The 21,771-nt window shown below is 45.7% G+C and overlaps 1 protein-coding gene across 4 annotated transcripts in view; it reads right to left on the reverse strand.

Annotated features, from left to right (window-relative positions):
- The window catches only part of TBC1D22A (TBC1 domain family member 22A), a 333,653-nt gene that overhangs the window by 127,639 nt on the left and 184,243 nt on the right, over nt 1–21,771 (reverse strand). For 3 of the 4 annotated variants that reach the window (XR_011997919.1, XM_072741980.1, XM_072741981.1), the window contains exon 10: nt 7,967–8,042. The exons of the other annotated variant lie outside the window; for it this stretch is intronic. Coding sequence is in view for 2 of the 3 variants with exons in the window: in XM_072741980.1 (XP_072598081.1) it covers nt 7,967–8,042 (76 nt within the window). In the remaining variant the exon portion in view is untranslated. The remainder of the gene's footprint in view (nt 1–7,966; nt 8,043–21,771) is intronic. 4 annotated transcript variants of the gene reach the window in all.

The following is a 21,771-nucleotide window of genomic DNA, read 5'->3' on the forward strand; positions in this document are numbered from 1 at the left end:
ACAATGACTGGAGCTCCAGGATTCCTTTATTTTTACTTTACAACGTAATTCAGCTCTTTCTATGCTATTCCTTTCTGGAATGCATATAAAATATCAACTTTCTTTCTCCTTTTAACTTTTATCAATGTATTTAAAGTTAAAAAACAAAAGAAAAGGTGGGGGGGGAGACTCCTGGGTGACTCAGTGGTCCCAGCCACTCAGTCCCACAGCCATAGGGACGCCCCACTGGATCTGTGGTTGAGCATCTGCCTTCAGCTCAGGTCATAATCCTAGGGTCCTAGGATCCAGTTACACATAAGGCTCCCTGCAGGGAGCCTGCTTCTCCCTCTGCCTATGTCTCTGCCTCTCTCTCCATGTCTCTCATGAATAAATATATAAAATCTTCAAAAATAAAATTTTTTTTAAACTTTTAAAAAAAGTTTACCCATTTCTCCCACCCCCACCCCAGCCCATAGCCCCCACCTCTTGCAACCACCAATCCATTCCTTGCATCTAGGAACTTGTTTTTCAGCGTTTGGGTTTTTTTTTTTAAGACTGCACATACAAGAGATCATGCAGAATTTGTCTGGCTTATTTCTCTCTGACTTACTTCCCTTAGCATAATGCTCTCAAGGTCCATCCATTTCTCAACGGTCCTCCAATGGGAGAATTTGCTTTCTTAGGGCCGAGGAACATTCCTGCATGTGTGTGTGTGTGTGTGTGTGTGTGTACTAAAATTTCATCATCCATTCACCTATTAATGGGCACTTAGGCTGTTTCCATATCTCGGCTATTGTAAATAATGCAGCACTTACCATGAAGGTGTGGGAATTTTTTTCAAATTAGCATTCTCATTTTGTTCAGATAAATACACTGAAGTGAAATTGCTAAATCATATGGTGATTCTATTTTTAATTTTTTGAGAAACCTCCATTCTGTTAGTGGATATACCACTTTGCATTCCCACCCACAGTGCACAGGGGTTCCCTTTTGTAGAACAGCCATTCTAATAACAGGTAAGATGTATTATCTCATTATCATTTTGATTTGCATTTCCCCAAAAATTAATGATATAGAGACATGTGCCTGTTAGCCATCTGCAGGTCTTCTTTGGAAAAAAAAAGACCTAGACGATATTTTCCTTGGAAAAATGTCTATTCAGATCTTCTGCCCATTTTTAATCAGATTTCTTTTTTTTTGGTATTGAGTTATATGAGTTTTTTAAATATATTTTGGATATTAGCCCCTTATCAGATATGTGATTTATGATCATCTTCTCACATTTAGTAGGTTGCCTTTTCATTTTGTTCACAGATTCCTTTGCTGTGCAGAAGCTTTCTAGTATGTTATAATCCCAATCATTTATTCTTGTTTTTGTTGCTTTTGCTTTTGGCATCAGATGCAAAAAAAAAGTCATAGCCAGTACCTATATCAATAAGCCTGTGTTTTGTTATACAAATTTTAAGGTTTCAGGTTTTACATTCAAGTCTTTAATCCATTTTGAGTTAATTCTCTGTATGCTGTAAGATAATGTTTTCATTCTTTTGCATAAATTTTCTCAAACCATTTATTGAAGAGACCATTCTTTCCTCATTGTATATCCTTGGCTAGTTTGTTGTAAATTAATTAACCATATATGTGTGGGGTTCTATCTAATTTCAATAATCTAGGTGTCTTGGGATGCCTGGGTGGCTCAGCAGTTGAGCATCTGCCTTCGGCTCAGGGCATGATCCCTGGTACAGGGATCAAGTCCCATATCGGGCTCCCCACAGAGAGCCTGCTTCTCCCTCTGCCTATGTCTCTGCCTCTCTGTGTCTCTCATGAATAAATAAATTTTTAAAAATCATTAAAAAAATAATAATCCATGTGTCTGATTTTATGCAAATGCCATACTATTTTAATTACTATACCTTTTGTAATATAGTTTGAAATCGAGACACATGATGCCTCCAGCTTTATTCTTCTTTCTCATAATTGCATTCTCTATTTGGGGTCTTTTGTGCTTCCATAAATATTTTAGAAATCTTTGTTCTATTTCTCTGGCAAACACCATTAGAATTTTGATAGGGATTGCACAGAATCTGTAGATTACTGTGGATAACATGGATATTTTAACAATGTAATTCTTCCTATCTATTAACAGCAAATACCTTTCCCTTTATTTGTATCTTCTTTAACTTCATTCATTAATGTCTTGTAGTTCTCAATATACGGTCTTTCACCACCTTAGTTAAATTTATTCTTAGGTATTTTATTCTTTTTATTGCAATTATAAGTGGGCTTATTTTTTTTAACTTCTCTTTCTGATGGCTTATTATTAGTGTAAAGAAACAACTCAGAGAATACAAAAATCAATGCCCAGAAATCAGTGGTATTTCTATACACTAACAACGAGACTGAAGAAAGAGAAATTAAGGAGTCAATTCCATTTACAAGTGCACCCAAAAGCATAAGATACCTAGGAATAAACCTAACAACCAAAGAGGTAAAGGATCTATACCCTCAAAACTACAGAACACTTCTGAAAGAAATTCAGGGAGACACAAAGAGATGGAAAAATATTCCATGCTCTTGGATTGGAAGAATTAATATTGTGAAAATGTCAATTCTACCCAGGGCAATTTACACATTCAATGCAATCCCTATCAAAATACCATGGACTTTCTTCAGAGAGTTGGAACAAATCATCTTAAGATTTGTGGGGAATCAGAAAAGACCCCGAATAGCCAGGGGAATTTTAAAAAAGAAAACCAGAGCCAGGGGCATCACAATGCCAGATTTCAGGTTGTACTACAAAGCTGTGGTCATCAAGACAGTGTGGTACTGGCACAAAAACAGACAAATAGATCAATGGAACAGAATAGAGAACCCAGAAGTGGACCCTGAACTTTATGGTCAACTAGTATTCGACATAGGAGGAAAGACTATCCACTGGAAAAAAGACAGTCTCTTCAATATATGGTGCTGGGAACATTGGACAGCCACGTGCAGAAGAATGAAACTAGACCATTCTCTTACACCAGACACAAAGATAAACTCAAAATGGGTGAAAGATCTAAATGTGAGACAAGAATCCATCCAAATCCTACACGCAACACCCTTTTTGAACTGGGCCACAGCAACTTCTTGCAAGATACATCCATGAAGGCAAGAGAAACAAAAGCAAAAATGAATTATTGGGAGTTCATCAAGATAAGAAGCTTCTGCACAGCAAAAGAAACAGTCAACAAAACTCAAAGACAACCTACAGAATGGGAGAAGATTTTTGCAAATGACCTATCAGATAAAGGGCCAGTATCCAAGATCTATAAAGAACTTATTAAACTCAACAGCAAAGAAACAAACAATCCAATCACGAAATGGGCAGAAGACATGAACAGAAATCTCACAGAGGAAGACATAGACGTGGCCAACAAGCACATGAGAGAATGCTCCGCATCACTGGCCATCAGAGAAATACAAATCAAAACACAATGAGAGACCACCTCACACCAGTGAGAATGGGGAAAATTAACAAGGTGGGAAACTACAACTGTTGGAGAGGATGTGGAGAAAGGGGAACCCTCCTGCACTGTTGGTGGGAATGTGAACTGGTGCAGCCACTCTGCAAAACTGTGTGGAGGTTCCTCAAAGAGTTAAAAATAGACCTGCCCTACGACCCAGCAATTGCACTTTTGGGGATTTACCCCAAAGATACAGATGCAGTGAAACGGGGGGACACCTGCACCCCAATGTTTATAGCAGCAATGTCCACAATAGCCAAACTGTGGAAGGAGCCTCGGTGTCCATCGACAGATGGATAAAGAAGATGTGGTTTATGTATACAATGGAATATTCCTCAGCCATCAGAAAGGACAAATACCCATCATTTGCTTCAATATGGAGGGACCTGGAGGGTATTATGCTAAGTGAAATAAGTCAATCAGAAAAGGACAAACATTATATGGTCTCATTCATTTGGGGAATATAAAAATTAGTGAAAGGGAATAAAGGGAAATGAGAGAAAATGAGTGAAAATGTCAGTGAGGGTGACAAAACATGAGAGACACCTAACTCTGGGAAATGAACAAGGTGTAGTGTAAGGGGAGGTGGGCGGGGGGTTGGGGTGACTGGGTGATGGGCACTGAGGGGGGCACTTGGTGGGATGAACATTGGGTGTTATGCTATATGTTGGCAAATTGAACTCCAAAAATAAAAAATAAAAAACACAACAGATTTGCTGCACTGATTTTGTGTCCTGCAACTTTACTAATAAATTCATTTATTAATTCTAACAGATTTTTCGATGGAGTCAGGGGTTTTCTAACATAATACCATCTCATCTGCAAATAGTGACAATTTTACTTCTCCTTTTCCAGTTTGGATGTCCTTTCTTTTTCTTGCCTAATTGCTCTGACTAGGATTTTCAATACTATCCTTAAAAAACGTGGTGAGAGGAGACATCCTTGTCTTTTCCTGATCTTAAAGGAAAAGCTTTCAGCTTTTCACAGCTGACCTATGAGCTGTGGGCTTGTCATACATGGCCTTTATTGTGCTGAGGTATGTTCCTTCTAGATTTATCTTTTGTTAAGAGCTTTTATCATAAATGAATGTTGAATTTTATCAAATGCTTTTTCTATTTTTTAATATTTTATTTATTTATTCGTGAGAAACACACACACACACACACACACACACACACACACGGGGGGGGGGGGGAGAGGGAGAGAGGCAGAGACACAGGCAGAGGGAGAGCAGGCTCCATGCTGGGACCCTGACGTGGGACTGGATCCTGGGTCTCCAAGGATCAGGCCCCCAGCCAAAGGCGGCACTAAACCGCTGAGCCACCGGGCTGCCCCAAATGCTTTTTCTACATCTACTGTGATGATCCTATAACTTTATCCTTCATTTTGTTAACATGGTGGACCACACTGACTGCTTTGTCATATCTGAAAACTGTATTAGCACCCCTGGCCTTGGTCACAATGTGTGATCTTTTTAATATATTGTTGAATTCAACTTTCTAATATTTTGTTGAGGATTTTTGCACCAATGTTCATCAAGGATACTGGCCTGTAATTTTGTTTTTGCATGGCATCCTTGTCTGGTCTTGGTATCAGGGTAATATTGGCTTTGCATAATGTGTTCAGAAGAGTTCCCCCTTCTTCTGTTTTTTGAAAGGGTTTGAGAAGGATTAGTATCAATCTCTCCTTGAATATTTGGTAGAATTCACCAGTGAAACTGTCTGGTCCTAGACTTTTGTTTGTTGGGAGACTTCTGATTACTGACTCAGTCTCCTTGCTAGTAAGGGTCTAATGTTCAGATTTTCTACTTCCTCCTTGACTCAGTCTTGGTTGGTGGGTAATGAAACCAAGTTGTCTGATTTATTGGCAGATAATTGTTCGTAGTTGTTTTTTATGATCCTTTGCACCTCTGTACTATTAGCTGTACATCTCCTTTTGCATTTCGGATTTATCTGAGTCCCTTCTCTCTTTTCTGGTAAGTCTACCTGAAGGTGTGTCAACTCTGTTTACTTTCCAAAGAACCAGCTCTTTGTTTCACTGATCTTTTCTAATATCTTTTTAGTGCCCACATCATTTATTTCTGCTCTGATCTGTTACCTCCTTCCTTCTACTAGCTTTGGCCTTCATTTGTTCTTCTTTTTCTAGTTCCTCAATATGTAAAGTTAGATTGTTGATTTAGGATGTTTCTCATTTCTTGAGATAGGCATTTATTGTATGAACTTCCCTCTTAGAACGGCTTTTGTCACATCCAATGAATTTTGGTATGTCACTTTCCCATTTTCGTTTGTCTCAAGGTATTTACTAATGTCTCTTTTGATTGGTTGTTCAGTTATCTAATCTTCTCAGATTTGTGAATTTTCCAGTTTTATTCATTAACTTCACCTTTCTTAATCAACAAGCCCATGAAAGTGTGTACCTTCACCAAAGTGCCAAAAAGCTCTGGAATAAATGCTATCCTTCCCCTAAAATGTAAAAAGGATGCAGTAGGGTTTTTTAGAGCAATTTTTCTTCCTAACAAATCCTGCCCTTAATAAAATCTTTATAGTCCCTACAAAAGTTCCTAGTCTACAATTTCTCTCTCTGAGAGGTGAGTGATAAAATGTAGGGGAGGGTGAACTCCCCCCCCCCCACTGAGGCCTATAGGTCCTTCTCCCAAGGGGCTGCTGAGTAACATGGGCACCCACCAGCCAGAGCCCAAGCTCTGTCCACTGTGTGCACTTCTTTTGGAAAGCCTGGGTATTTAAAATTTCCTTTGGAGAACAGTTACAAATAGGCTACACAGATTTATCTATTATGTAAAAGAAGCTTCTCTGCCATGAAAAACTGATCCTTTAAGCAAAAAAAAACAAAAACAAAAACAAAACAAAACAAAACAAAAAAAAACACTGCAGGACAAAAGTACCTTCTCTCAGAAATTGCCCTGAAAAAATGGGATTTATGAAAAGGTACAGCTTCAGTTGGAATTCCTTTGGTCATTGTTGCTGCTCTTTTAAACCATCATTCAGCAAATCTGCAATGTGTTTCTTTCTAAGCCACAGCACCAGAGAAAATCAATTCAAGCATTTCCCCAAACTACAGCCCTGGAACAAACAAGCACTAACCACCACTTTCTAACATCCACGAAAATATAAAATATGCCTTCGAAGGGACACGAGAGGAAGTGAAGAGCCTGCTCGGGAAGTGTAATTCATATCTACTGCAAATCAGATTTTAAAGAACTGAGACTGAGGACAGTTGTGAACCTGCTAGTGGGGAAAATTCAGAGATCTCGCTGTGAGGTTAAGATCAACGCAGTTACACAAGCAGGAAATGGCATTTTGAGTAGACACGTTGGAAAGCAGCTAAATATACTGAATCAAATTATTATTGGAAGAACCGTGAAAAACTTCACCGTATGGAAATCAGGTAATAACCATTAGATACATAGTCGAAAATCAGATTCAATCAAGGAACAAAATGGAGTTTATAATTTGTATGACTCCATTTTATAACATCATTCGATAGTTCCCCAAACCAAGCACCTTTCTGGGGGGATCTTATTACTGTTAAGAGTTTGCTACTGCTAACAGCACAGCAAGGGAAGAAGCACAGTTATGTGCAGGGATGCAGAGGCTGCGCCAGAATGCACACCACCACCTCTACATTTCAAGCAAACTACAGTTTCTCTGTACGTTCAGTGAAATCACCTGCCGAGCTCACAAGAGGCTCTTTATGAAAGAACCTTTCACTTCTCTGTACCTCACTACTGACCGGCTGGTGCCACAAATCTACACCTGGTTCTGCTTGGTATCACTTTGTTAATGCTCCATTCATTAATGTAACAAACTATCAGGAGAATATGCTCGGAATGGGCAGGCATTATCTCTCAACTTTCATTTAATTAAACTCTGCTATTGCAATATGACAGTCAGCACATCATAGGGGAAATTATTTTAAGAATGAAGGTAAAAAGTATTTCAAAGCCCTCACTTAAATATGAAAGCATAATCTAAAACGGCCGAGCACACACTATAATTTTTCTATAATACTAAAGATGTTATTTCCAGACTTGGTAATTAATTGGATTCCATGGAGAAATTATGCCAGCATCCTTGATAACAAAATGATGCACAAAGGCAGGGAACACAGTGCCAAAGGACAGCCATAAACAACCATGCTGTCGCCCAGATTATGACAATCATCGGGCTTAATAAGGAGTGAGAGCTGCCCACTTCTGGTCCGCACTCATTACTCCCTGCAAAGTGCCTGCACTGAATTCTGATTATGTCACCTTAATAAAAAAAGAAAAGGAGAGGCTCCTGCTCCAGCAGCCTACTCAGAAAAACGCACAGCCCTGCCCTGCGGGAGCCAAGGACCACAGGCTGAGTGAGGACAGCATCTTGCCAGGGTGAGGGCCAGGGACTGAGTCTGGAACCTCCTACCACCTCCTCCCACTGTCCCCTGCCCACCCCATGGGGAGACGGGTGCTCAGGAAGCAAGCTTACCATCAATCCGGCTCACGAGCTCTTCCAACATTTTCACCTTCATCTGAATCCCAGGCTGGGCAAAGGTATAGTTGTCCTAAGTGAAAAATAACAACATATATCATATGCACAGAAGACAAAACACACCCTCCCAAAGGGAAATAGGCAGTTGGAACAAAAGTGAGCAGCTTCACAGCAGAACAAATTCACCAACTGATCTATGCATGCCACGTCACAGGGCCGAGGCACAGTGTAATCTGGTCTGGGGTCAGGTCCAGCCCCTCTCGACGTCAGAGGGCGAGCACACCTGTCTCAGGGAGCATTTACTGGAGCATCTCTTTATGTAAATACAGATACTTACATTTACATCAAACAAATGGGCGTGGGCACATACAGCCCATTGAGAAGTGTGCTGGAAGCAGCTGCCTGGCCAGAGCATGGGCAGCAGGCCACTCGGCAGTGCCAGAAGACTGGATACGGAACAGCGACCAGGCCCGGTGCTGACGGTGCTGGCATCACGCCCTCAGTCCCAGGGCCAACGACATGGCCGCTGCACAAGGGAAGTGTCAACATGTGACCACTGTCGGTGAACTCAGGTGAAGGAGTCAATAAACTAAAGTAAACCAGTGTAGGCTTTGAGCAGGACAAGTCCTCGGTCAAACAGACCCACAAAAGGAGCCCCGCTCTACTGTTCAGGAGCTGTGCAGCCTCACAAGCAACATCACGTCTCTGGCTCCGCCCGGTCATCCACACCGAGAATAACGCGGCCTTGTAGGCCTGCTCTGAGGTGTCTGGGAAACCAGGTCAGGGACCGTGCTGGAGGGCCCAAGACAAGCAGGGGCACCGAGGAATGAGGGTGGGACTAAGCCAGCCTCCCATCACCTTCAGAAGGGGCCCTGGGCCCCAAAGGCACAGGCGTCCATGCAGGGACACACATGCCAGGCAGAGACAGCCCCAGAGAGGCCTACGGCCAAAGTGCAGAGCCTCCCAAAGGGCGCAAAGGTGCCAATCCACTGACCAAAAGGAGTTATCTGGACCAGCGGAGGGCTCACGCAGACCTGGGAGCCTCACAAGTAGAAGGGGGATGGGGGACAAGAGTCCAAACGAACACGAGAAAGACTCCAGCTGCTGCAGCAACACTAAACACAGAGGGAGGGGCTGCGAGCCAAAAGATGCTGCTGGAGCCAGGTCAGCTTGGGAGACCTCCCTGGAGCCTCCCCCCCACACCGAGTTAGCCCGACCAGGCACACGTCGGAAGCTGGGCCTCCCGAGCTACGAGACAATAAATCATCTGTGTTGTTTGCAGCCACAGGAAATGAATACAGTAGATCGGGGGTGTTCCGTCCCAGGGCCTCTGCGGCCACTAAGATAAAAGGACAAGAAGAGAACCTGGAGCGACGGAGACCCCAGAGCATCCCTGCGGATCCTGGACTCATGTGAGCACAGGCCTCGGCCCAGCCGCTCACACGGGGTCCAGTGCGGCCAGTGCCGGGCAGGAACGGTGTGTCCTCAGGAGCAGCACCATGCAGGCCACCATGCAGCGAGCCCCTGTCCTCAGTGGGGTGTGGGTGACCTGGGCAGGGTGCAGGGCATGGAGGCAGGGGCGGGGACAGCTCCCGGGCGGCCCCCCACATCTCCACCTGGAGGCGCCCAGGCCGCTAGCGGCACAGCCTCGGGGGGCCCTGGGGACGAGCCGGCAGCACCCACCGCCACCTGCCTCAGAACCTGCGGGGAGGTTTCAGGGCCAAGGTCGGCCTGGAGCAGTGCGGGAGGCCAGGCTCAGAGGCAGGGACCTTCGCCCCCCCCGCCCCCCCCCCCCCCCGCCGCACACTGGGCCCCCGAGGTCACTGCGCACCCGCACACACAGCCCCCCAGGGCCACAGGGCACTTCCACCTGGGGCAGCAGCAACAGAATGAGGATCACCCACGGGGCATCTTCCCCGTCTGTGGGAAATGTTCAGAGTCAGACCTGCCCTCTAGCGGGGAGACCTTCCCACACGGATTTCGAGTGACAGGCTCTGGGCTCCACCCGGGGTGCTGGCCAGCGCACGTCCCAGAGATGTGCCGAGCACAAAGGCCGCTCCCGGGGTGGCACCGCAGGGCCTGACGTGACCGCCCCTCCATCGGGTGGCCACCCGGGGTCCCGCTAACCCTGAGCTCCACAGAGGGAGGGTGGTCAGGGATCGCGTCTCACGTGGGCTGGGGGCTCTGGGCCTGACGGCCTGGGCATCCAACAGAACAGCACAGGGTGAGGACGCACTGTAAACTCATTAGTACTCGCAGGGGCAAAGAAATCTGGGGTCTGGATGTGAGCTTGCCAGGGTTTAGCCTTTGAGACTTAATTCCTCCCTGGAAATTGGATAACAGAGGAGATTTATATTCAAATCTGGAGCACACTGCCTTGTTTATACACTATCACTTAACCTCACAGCAGAATTTCTGATGAGCCAGGTTGAACAATATCCCTGGATATAATTCAGGATGGGAAATAAACTGCAGACTGATTCTACAGCCCTGGGCAGAGGTCTTGCAGATTATGTAGCTAATGTTCAGTTCCAACAAATTCCAGAGCTATCAGGGTGCATTCTATTACCCTCCCCTGGTGGTCCCAGGTGAACAAAGGTGCGGGGTCTTGGCTGGAGCTGGCCCATCCTGATGGGCTGTGGATGTCCTCCTCTCCCTCTCCAAGGGGATTCAGCTGGCACCACTCCTGGACTTTCTCTATCCCCAGAATACGCACCGCAAGAAGGCAATTTATCAATTGCTAAACCTGGCAGGACAGAGAGCCGATGGGTTCAGCCCTCCTTCCACTTCTCTGAGCTGGCTAAGCCACCGGACAGGCTGCTCCCTCTTGAAGGCCCTGCTGCACATGAGGGGGCCCGCCCTGCCCCGGCACTGGCTGGGTGGGTGGGTAAGCCCGTGTAATCCTGGGATTCGGTCAGCCGCTTTATTTGGCTCTCACACCAAGATAGGATTTCAAGATTCTCATTTAGAAGAAATAAAAGTTATTCTTCGGTGTCCATCTGCCACTATATTGTTTTATTTCTCAATTTCTTCAAAACCCAGGTAGGGAAGATAGGGTTTCTTGGAAATCCAAACAATGAGAAAAGAGTAACACCTGAGGGGCTTTAAAATTTTTAAAACAAAAAACTCTGTATTTAGAAAGGAACAGAAGAGATTGATGGGCTGTGGCCTTGGCATTCTGGATTTGGGTCCCAGGCAGAGAAGACTGGCCTTCAGACAGGCTCCCACCCAGGTGACAAGATGGGGCTCAGAGGGCAGGACCTAGCGAGGCAGGGCACAGCGGCCAGCTCAGGGAGCCCAGGCTGTGGGTGACCCTGCACAGTGGCCAGGATGCCTTTGAAGGGCACACCAAGGACATTCCAGAGCCAGAACACCGAGTGAGAAGATGTAAGGGAAAAGAACATTCTGTGGCCCCAGCAACAGCCCCTCTGGGAGATATGTGGTACACGGGCCAGCCCTCCTGGCGGGTACCTACTTCCCAGCAACACCCCACCACTGTAGCACCTCCCACCGGTTTTGTCTGCTCAAGACCTGGACACTAGATGTACCTCTGGGACATCATCCCCGGCGCCTCGTCCACAAATGCACCTGCACACACACCTGGCAGAGAAAACACCCGCTACATGTAGCCGTGAAGGCACACACAGGATACTATATATTTACAGAAATATTAACAGTAATGATATCACTCCCTTCACAAACACTTAACATTCACGTCCTTTATGAGATCTGATTTTATGTCTTTAAAAAAGAATACCATGGGGGAGCCTGGGTGCTGTAGGTAAAGCATCTGCCTTCAGCACAGGTCATGATTTTGGAGTCCTGGGATCGAGCCCCACATCCGGCTCCCTGATCAGAAGTGAGCCTACCTCTCCCTCTCTCTCTCTGCCTCTGTCCTCTGCTCGTGCTCGCTCTCTGAAATAAATTTTAAAAATCTTTAAAAATTTTTTTAATTAAAAATAAATAAATGAATATAATATACCAAACTTACAAGTCTGAGGAATACAGTGACCTTTTGGGAATGTTTTCTAGAACATAAAGTCTGTATTTGTAGAAAACAAAGCACGCAGACACGGCCTGCCTTACATCTGTGGCCATTCCACCCACACTGTGGCAAAAAGAAAGAGCATTTTCTGTGCTCTTCAGGAGAAAAGCAGAATAATGTTTTCTAAAGGAGCACTGCAGAGATGAGCTGAAAATTAAATTCCCATAGGCTTAGCTGGCATCCCCACGGCCCCCACCTGCTAGAGCATGCAGCCAGGGGAGCAGCAGGAGTCCCTTCTTAACACCTGCGATGAGGGGCTGCTTCCCCGCCCCATCCCTGGAACAGGGCTTCTTTCCTGTGTTCAAACCACAAGCAGCCCGCCCCCCGCCCTGGGGGACTTGCCTCTGGAACAGCCCAGCAAATTCTTTTCTCAAACAATGGCCTGAAAGACTTCTGTGTCTGCCATCTCTTACAGGTGCCCCCAGGCCATGTGGCACAGCCCCAGACAAAGTGGCCCTCCGGGGTCCAGCAGCACAGAGGCCAGAGAGCAAATTGCTGCCGCAGCAGTACTCAGCATTCACCTATCAGACGTCACTCCAGCTGCTACAAGTAACACAGCCGTCTAGTTCGGGGCAGAATGGTCAGACCGTGCGCTCCTTCATCTCCCCGAGAACCACTTACTTCATCTTCCCAGTGGCCAGGCGACATGAGGTGTCCCGGCAGAGGTGGCATTACGAAGAACAGGTCTGGGACCGCCGTCTTCAGACGGGCTTGGGTGCAAGGCCAGCCCTCCTTTTGGCTGGTGGCTGGCCCCTGAGATTTCAGGAGTGTCCCATTATTCCCTAACAAGTAAGAATGGTTCACTGGGCCTCACCCAACAGCATAGCTTATGCTGAACTGCTTTCCTTCTGGGGGTCTGGAATTTTGGAAAGAGCCAGACAGAGGGTGTCGAGGTGATGAGCTCTCAATAGAACCCAGGCACAGAGTGTCTAACGAGCTCCCAGGTGGACACTTCACACCTGCTGTCGTGACTAGCCGCTGGGGGTATTAAGTGTGTCCTGTGCATCTCCACCAGGACAGGACTGGAGAAGGCTTACCCCTGGTTTCCTCTGGGCCTCCCCACGTGGCTGGTTCTGCTTTGTGCGCTTGTACTGGAATGAATCACGGGCATAAGTACAACTATACACTGATTCCTGGGAGGCACTGAGCCTTGGGGTGGCCTTTGGGTACCCTGACATAGTTGGGGAGAAAAACAAACAGGGCCCTTCTGTTCACAGAGACCGGGTAAGCAAATGTTCATCACCCAGGCCACATAAGTGCATGTGAAGGGATCACTGTGATCTAGGGAGACCTGCCTGCCATCACAGCACAGAACAGGGAGCCCCACCATTTACGTGTCATGCTGAGGATGTGAAGCCTGAGCAAAGCACAGAAAGAGTGGAGCAGTGTGCAGGATATACCCTGGCAGCATCCCAGACCAGGGCACCTCCCAGGAGGGGAATGAGGGCCAGGACAGCTGGAAAGGCAACAAGGAAGCTGTGGGAAGGCAGGAGAAGACCATTCTGAGGCTGGGAGACCATCTGGGAACAAAGAGTAAGACCAGAGAAAAACCATGGAATGAAGTTACTGACATGAACATGGGGAGCTACCACACTTATAAGATCTGCATTTTGAGAAGATGGCTCTGGCCACAAGGCATGGAGTAATAGAGGGGCAAAGAGGATGCAGGGGTGTTAGGTGCCAGACCGATGCCCTGATCTAGGCCAAATGACAAGGAGAGCCTCTCACTGAAGACGCAGGTGGCCCAAATCATCCAAACTGCTTTCAACGACCTGTATTAGTGGTTGGGTTTTTGAACTTGAACATAGGGCTTTTCATTTATTCCTATTAGCTTGTTCACTTGATTGGTTCTCGGGTGGCATTCCAGGCAGCTGAACTCATTCTGAATCTTGATTATGTCATCTATCACATTAGCTGTCCCTCCAAGCTTAGAGGCACTGGTTAAACTTACACCTCAATGTCTTCATTAGAGTCTCAGAGAAGAGGGGGAAGGACAAGGGCAAGGACAGAGCACCACAGCACGTTTCTCAGAGACCCACACTCAGGTGGAAGAGGGTCGTAACAATATATCAAGCCAACTCCTCACTTTCTTAGCTCAAACTTAATTTCTCTGCTCTCCTGTCTTCTCATCTGTAAGTGAGACAGGAATAGCCACTTCACAAGGCACTAGTGGGTGTTAAATGAGTCGCTAGACCTAAAGAACCTGGACTGTCCCTCTCAGCACTCACCTTCCACGGTGACACCAAGCACAGGACAGCGGTGGAGATGGAGGGTCCTGCTCAGCCTGACACAGCACCCAGCGCTCTGTCAGCCACTCCAAAAATGGGGACGACGCTAAATGCCTGTTATCAGCCACTGACCTCCATTTTGGCAAATTGTGGAGACAGTAGAAAAACCAAGGTTGTCAAGGGTCTGAGGGGAAGACAGGATGAATGGATGGAGCATAGGGGATTTTTTAAGGCCCTAAAATCACCCTGTGCTGCTGTAATGGTGGACATATATCAGTATGTATTTGTTCAAACCCAGAGAATGTGCAACACCAAGACAGAACCCTAATGTCTACTCTGGACTCTGGCTAGTAGTAACAGATCAGTGTTGGCTCATCAGTTGTACCAAATGCACCACACTCATGCAAGATGTTAATAACAGAAGCTGTGTCTATCAGAACATGGTGAGGGGGTACATGGGAATCACATTTTCTGCTTAGTATTTCTATATACCTAAAACTGCTGTAAAAAATGAAGTCCATTCATTTTTTAAAATAGTCAATTCATCCAAAAGAACATAAGAAAAAAAGAGGAAGTAAGAAAAGATAAAAGGAAAAAAAAAGAAAAGAAAAGATAAAAGGAATAGAAAATAAATAGCAATGTGACAGCCTAAGCTCCAGCCATACAAATAATTATGCTGGAAACATATGAATGTGTATCAACTAAACACACTTAAAAAGATATAGCAAAATCCAAGTATAAGCTATCTATAAGAAATGCACTTTAGACAAGAAGACACTCACAGATTAGAAGCAAAGGGAGAGAAAAAGATGTATCAAGACTGCCCAAGAAGATGGAACAGCTATATTAATATCCAATGAGCTGGACTCCAGAACAGGGAAAACAGCAGAAATAATGAGGATTTCATAACAATAAACTAAAATAATCAACATATAAATTCATTAAGAAAACCTAAAAGCTCATCCTACATGTGTGTATCTAATAAATGAGATTTAAATTATGCGAAGCAAAACCTGACAAAACTAAAAGAGACAAATCAACCGTTATAATTGGAAATTTCAAAAGTCTTCACTCAGTAGCTGAAAGAAAAAGGAGACAGAAAATCAGTAAAAGCAGAAAAGACTGGACTAGCACTATCAACCAACCTGACCTGACTGACATTTATGGAAACCTCCCCCAACAAAGCAGAACATACATTCTTTCCAAGGACACATGAGACATTTACCAAGACAGACCACATGACAGATCTCAGAACAAGTGTCAGTAAATTTAATTACCAATGTTAGGAAGTAAAGACATCACTATAGTTCCTACAGATATTAAAAGAATTAAGGTGTATTATGAACATATGTCATTAAATTAGATAACTTGTTTAAAATGACCAAATTCCTTAAATGACACAAAGTATTAAAACTGAGAGGGGGGCACCTAGGTGACCCAGTCAGTCAAACATCTGCCTTTAGCTTAGCATAGTCATGATCTCAGGGTCCTGGGATCAAGTCCCTGTTGGGTTCCCTGCTCAGCTGTGCCCCGCCCCCGTTTATGCTCTCTCTCCCTTTCTCTCTCAAATAAATAAATAAAACTGTTTTTAAAAAAAGTTTTTTGAAAACTGACAAAAGAAGAAATAGAAGATCTGAAGCCCTACCTAGAGCAGAAATTGAATTTAGGTTAAAACTTTCCCACAAAGTTCCAGGGCAAGATGGTTTCACTGTTGAACTCTATCAAATATTTAAGGAAGAAATAATATGAATTTTACATAAACTCTTTCAGAAATTATAGGCTATCACTTCCCTAGTGCTAAAAAAGAAAAGACTTTAGAAGAAAAGAAAGTGGAACACGATATACCTTATGAACACAGAAGTGAAATTTTTAAATACATTATTACCAAAGAAAATCTAGAGATATACAAAAATCTAGTATTTCACAACAAAATGGGATTTGTCTCAGAAATGCAAGTTGGCCTAACAAAGTTAATAAAGATCTTTCACTACATTAACAGGATAAGTAAGAAAAGTCACATGATCATTTCAACAGAAGAAAAAGCATTTGACAAAACACCAACTTATAATTTTTTTAGAAGAATCAACAAAGCAAACTATAATCTGTCATCCTGGTCTTCTTCCACCAGGCCTTAAGAATTCAATCCTCAACCTCTTTATGGCTTTATATACCAGTATTGTTCAAATGTAAAGATCTATCAAAATAAACCAGGGTGTTTATTAAAAATATAGACTCCTCGAGCATGGAATTTTCACTGTCAGCAACCACCCTGAAAAAGGGCATCTACAAGAAGCCAACAGTCACCATCACACTTAATGTTGAGAGCCTGAATGATTCACACCACCCCCCGCAACACCAGTATATGGAAGGAGGTAAAAATATCTGCTCATATCACTTGAGGACCTTGACAATGCAGTAAGTCAAGAAAAGGAAATGAAAGCCATGTGATAATATAGAAAGAAGTAAGACTATCTTTATTTGTAGATGACATGACTGTGTACACAGATACTCCTAAGGCATCTACCAAAAAGCTCCTAGAACTAGTGAGTGAATTTAGAAAGATCACCAGAAAGGTAAAGCACATTACATTTTCCAAAAGTGACCACCACAGTATCTCCTATCCCACATGCTCTTTTATTATATGACCATGCCACTCCTGTATCAAGAGATGGAGTCCAATTTCCCTCTCTTTGAATCTGGGAAGACTTGAAACTGTTTCAACCAAGAGTACAGAAGTGATACTATGTGATTTCAGAGGCTCAGTCATGAAAAATGCACCTTACATGTTGTCTGCTGGAAATCTTACTGGGAACCCTGCACCATGATGTAAGAGGTCTGACTATCCTGAGGCCACCATGCTATGAGGCTGGGGAGTCACAGGGGGAGGCCATGAAATAGCAGTCACTCTGCAGTCCTAGTCTCAGAGCTCCCCACCTCCCCTCCCAAGCCCAGGAACCAGAAGCTCACAAATATATGAGTGACACTTCAGATGAATCCAGCCCCTAGGCATCAACTTGTAGCACCTTTAGGTCTCCCCACCTGAGGCTCCAGACATGGATAAACAATACATGCCATGTCCTAACTGAAATCCTGACTGAAAGAATCTGTGAGCATTATAAAAGAGTTCCTTTAAGTCGGGAAATTGGGAGCAATTTGTTATACAGCAATACTGGCTGGAAAAAGATGTTTCAGTTTACAAAATCAACTATATTTGTATATCCCAACAGTAAAATTTGAAAAACAAAATTTACAAAGTTGTACCATTTAAAGTAGCATAAAAAAAAACCCAAACTATTTAGAAATAGATGTAACAACATATGAGCAAAACCCATACGCTGAAAACTACAAAATGCTTGTGAGGATAAATTTTAAAATGTCTAAATTTGAAAGCTCAGCATTGTTAATACTGTTAATTCTGGGGAAATTGACATACAGATTCAACATAATCCCATTCAAACCCCAACTCCCATTACTTTTTCTAAGGCTTTTCTGGTAGGAAATGGCTAATGATAAACTTTATATAAAAATGTAAGGAACCAAAAATACTCGTGACAATTTATTTAAAAAAAAAAAAGTTGGAGGACTTTCTCTACTGGACTCTGAGAAAAGCTACAGTAATTAAGACAGTATGTACTGGCATAAAGATGCATTAATAGATCAATGGAACAGAACAGAGTTTCCAGAAATAGACACACATTTATATACTCATTTGATTTTCAGAGAAGGGGCCAAAGCAATGTCTGGGGGAAAAAAACTGTTTTCAACAAATGATGCTATGTTAACTAGGATACCTATATTCTAAAAATGGGCCACTATGCCTTCCTCACACCACACAGAAAAATTAAGTCAAGTTAAAAGTCAAAACAAAAATTATAAAGCTTCTGGAAGAAAAGCAAAGGAGAATGCCCTGGCATCCTATGGGTATGTGAAAGACTTTTACTTAAATAAGGTTTTAAATTTTAAGTCAGATTTTTTAGCTAAATTAGATTTCATCTAAATTAAAATTTTCCACTCATGAGAAGATATGGTTTTCAAAAACTGGAGTGACATACCGCAGACATGAGGAAAGCATTCTCGTGCTCCCCTCACCCTCTACACACACACACACACACACACACACACACACACACACAAACACACACACACACACACTAGCAAAAGCCTGCCACCCAACACACATGGAGAAGTAGGGAGGGCAGTGCTGGTGAGAGAGGGTGCAGCCCGACCTTGCATGTGTGGCTGCTGGGTATGTAAAACAGTATGGCCCATCCGGGGGAGATGCTAGGCTGTTTTGCACAAAAACCACCTACACTCCCCCAGCATGACCTGGCAAGGCTAGGCACAGAGCAAGAGAAACGAAGCTCACATCAACAAGAAGACATGTGCCTGAACATTCACCAGAATTTATTCCTAGCAACCGAAGGCCAGAAACAGCCTTGGCTTCTGCCGAAAGATGGACGGATAAACAGGCTGTGATATATTCATACAGTGAAATACTACGTGGTAATTAAAAGGAATGAACTATTCATTCCGGCAATGACATGGATTTTACATTTTTCAATGCTATTGTGAATTGAATTTTTTTTAATTTTCATTTTTAAATTGTTTGCTGCTCAATGACTCATTCTTAATGAATCTTCTGCTGCAGCCCAGTAACCACCACACTCTTATCTGTTTAATAAACCTTTCTAAAATGTTGCCAAGAATTCTCAATTTTATCGATGAGGGCTCTAAAATCACATCTCTAAAGATCCTTCCCCACACAGAGCATGATTCATCTAGTGCTTGAGATAGGAACACATCTGCGAGGACGGGGTGCCTCCTTCTTCATTTTTCCATCCACGGGGCTGGGCACGAGGCCTGGCTTTCCGTCCCTCCCCACGATGGCTCTGCTGCTCCTTCCATGTGTGGACAGAGCCAAATCGGGGCCAAGTGAGTGAGCTTCCTTCCTCTCAGCCACCTTTCCAAGCAACAGACCAGGCCCTCGCCTCTTCTGTTTCCCAGCTGAGCTTAGCTAGGAGAGAACAATGTCCCCAGGCCTCTGGCCGCCCCAGGCTCTGGCTGTCTAAGCTCATTTCTAAGGATCCTGGGCCACCGTCCAAGCAAGCCCTGGGCCCCTCTCCTTCTTGGAGCGTAAACCTCTCCAAGGGCTCCCCGTACCCGCTCTGGTTTCCCGTGATACGTCTGTCCCTTCTCTCTTCACTGGCCTTATCTTCAACAGCTGACATACAGTGGCTGCATCTGAGGGACAGCCTGCAGCCCCCCACTCTGGGGACGGGGCCGGCAGTGGTCCAGACATGCTCTAAGCGAGTCACCACGCCACCACACTCCCAGCCTTCTCTCTGACAAGTTCCAGGATAACACAGCCCCTTCCCCCAATACCCCTGTCACTCTCAGGCCACTGGCCAGTACTCAGAACTGAATCATGCTTCCCCAAGGAAAGAAAACGTAGAAGACTAATTATAAAAGGCAACGGCTCTCTTCCACTCAAAGAGGCTGTCCTGTTAAGTAATGAATCCAAGAGTAATAGTATGACTGCAGGGGAGGCAAACAGGGAAGCTGTAATTCAGCAAGTACTAGCTGGCCGACAGCCCTGGCGCTGGTGCTGCTAGTGACGTGAAAAGATGGGTGAAAGCCCAAGAAGAAGCCCCCCAAGAGCCTGGAAGGCCTCCCGCACTGCACTGCCGACAGCATCCCCAAGCACAGGGCCGCGTCCAGAACCTTCCCTGTGGGTGTTGGTATTGCATCCCAATGGCAGGCAGTCCCCCATGTACAGAGGGGGCTCCAGAGAAGACCCACACCCCAACGTCTCCCACAGCAGGTCCCCAATCCCAAATACCAGAAGCACCCTCGCTGGAGCCCCCCCAAATTATTTTTAAAACTTAAATCTCTGGCCGGGCCCCCGATGTGCCCAGAGAGCAAGGCACACCAAGGGCGAACTCAGGCAGTGGGCAGGGAGCCCGGCTGGGAAGGAGGAGAAACAGGAGGAGGGAAATGAAATGAAACATTCACCTAAATTAAACATCTGAACTTTAAAAGGCATTCACACTGGAAGCTGGTAGAGGAGGAACCTTCAGCAACTCCCCAGCACTGAGGACACTCCCCCCGAAGCCTAGCAGACACAGAACTTAAGACCATGGCCACGGCTTCCACCCTGAGTACCCCCCCCACCCACAGTACTGGCTACCCCGTCTGGGCCCAGCCAGCCCCGGCCAACCCCTGTGCCGTGTGAATCTCCTGCTGCACACCCTGCCCGGCAGATCCACGCGGCCCCTTTTACCACAAAATAAAGGATTCTCTCGTGACCACGTCCACTTATCAAGACAAAACCATCCGATCAGAATAATTAGCAGGGTCACATGGGTGGACGACTTCCACCCAGATCTGCCGGCCAGACCTTTTAATGAGGTACTGGTGAGACTCTTCCCCGGGCAGGGCTGTCCGTGCACTGCTGGACATTTAGCACCCTGATCCCCATCCACTAGTTGCCTGTGGTACCCCCTAGTCAAGCAAACCCCAAAGCACCCAGACACCCCCCGGCAAACCAAGGGAGGCAGTATGTAGCCCCAGCACGGGTACTCATGACAGCACCACAGAGGCGGCGGCCTGCAGTCTGCCGGGTGCTCTGTCCCCTCTGCTGGCCCTCCCTGCCTGTCCCACCAGCACCTGCTGAGGCTCTGGTATGGGAACGGGTGGCCCCTCCCTAGCCCAACATGCCATCCCCGAGGGCCGCACCGATGGTCCCCCTTCATGCTTGCAGAGCCAGCAGTAGCTCTGGAGCACCATCGGCGAACTGAGTGTCCCCCCCGCCCCCCCGAGACTATTTCACCTGGAAATGCCGCTGCTTCTCCGTTCCCCCAGCACCAATGTCCCTCAGTAAAAAGAACGTCCCCTAAACAAACACATGATGTGAAGATACCACCATGTGTGAGCAGGCCCGAAACCTGGGGAGGGCTGAACTGTGGGGCGTCCTCACTGTAGGGCGTCCTCACTGTGGGGCCAGCCTTGCACTGCGGCCTACTCTCCCCTTCCCCAGGGAATCTGGGTGAGTCCACATCCCAGAGCCACGGCCCAGAGGGAGGGTCAACCCCCGACCCTGGTTTGCATGGCCCTGTGGTAACCACGGCACGGCCGTTGCTGTGATGTCCCGTGCATGCTGTGTGCTGGCCGAGGGGTTCCAGGGAGGGCCGGCAGCTCAACCTTAGCAAGTCTGCAGCACACACTTGATCCCACAAGTTCTGGTCTGCTTGACTGCTAATTCCTGAGGGGCAGGAAAGCTGGGGCCAGATCCCGTGAGACGGAATCCCAACTCTGCAACTTAGCAGTCCCACAGCGGGAAACACCTTACCATCCTGTTGCGGGGACACTGAGGTCATAGCAACAGTTCACAAATGCACAGAACTTAGAACAGCATCTGCCATCGACAGTGGTCTCCTAGCCCTTCCGCCAAATTTCTGTCTCTCCTCCTCCCCGCCTGCCTCCTACACACGCGCTCACAAGATACCCTTAAGCACATGCACACGCAGTGT

This window comes from Vulpes vulpes, chromosome 16 (genome assembly GCF_048418805.1).
Source record: "Vulpes vulpes isolate BD-2025 chromosome 16, VulVul3, whole genome shotgun sequence".
NCBI lineage: Eukaryota > Metazoa > Chordata > Mammalia > Carnivora > Canidae > Vulpes > Vulpes vulpes.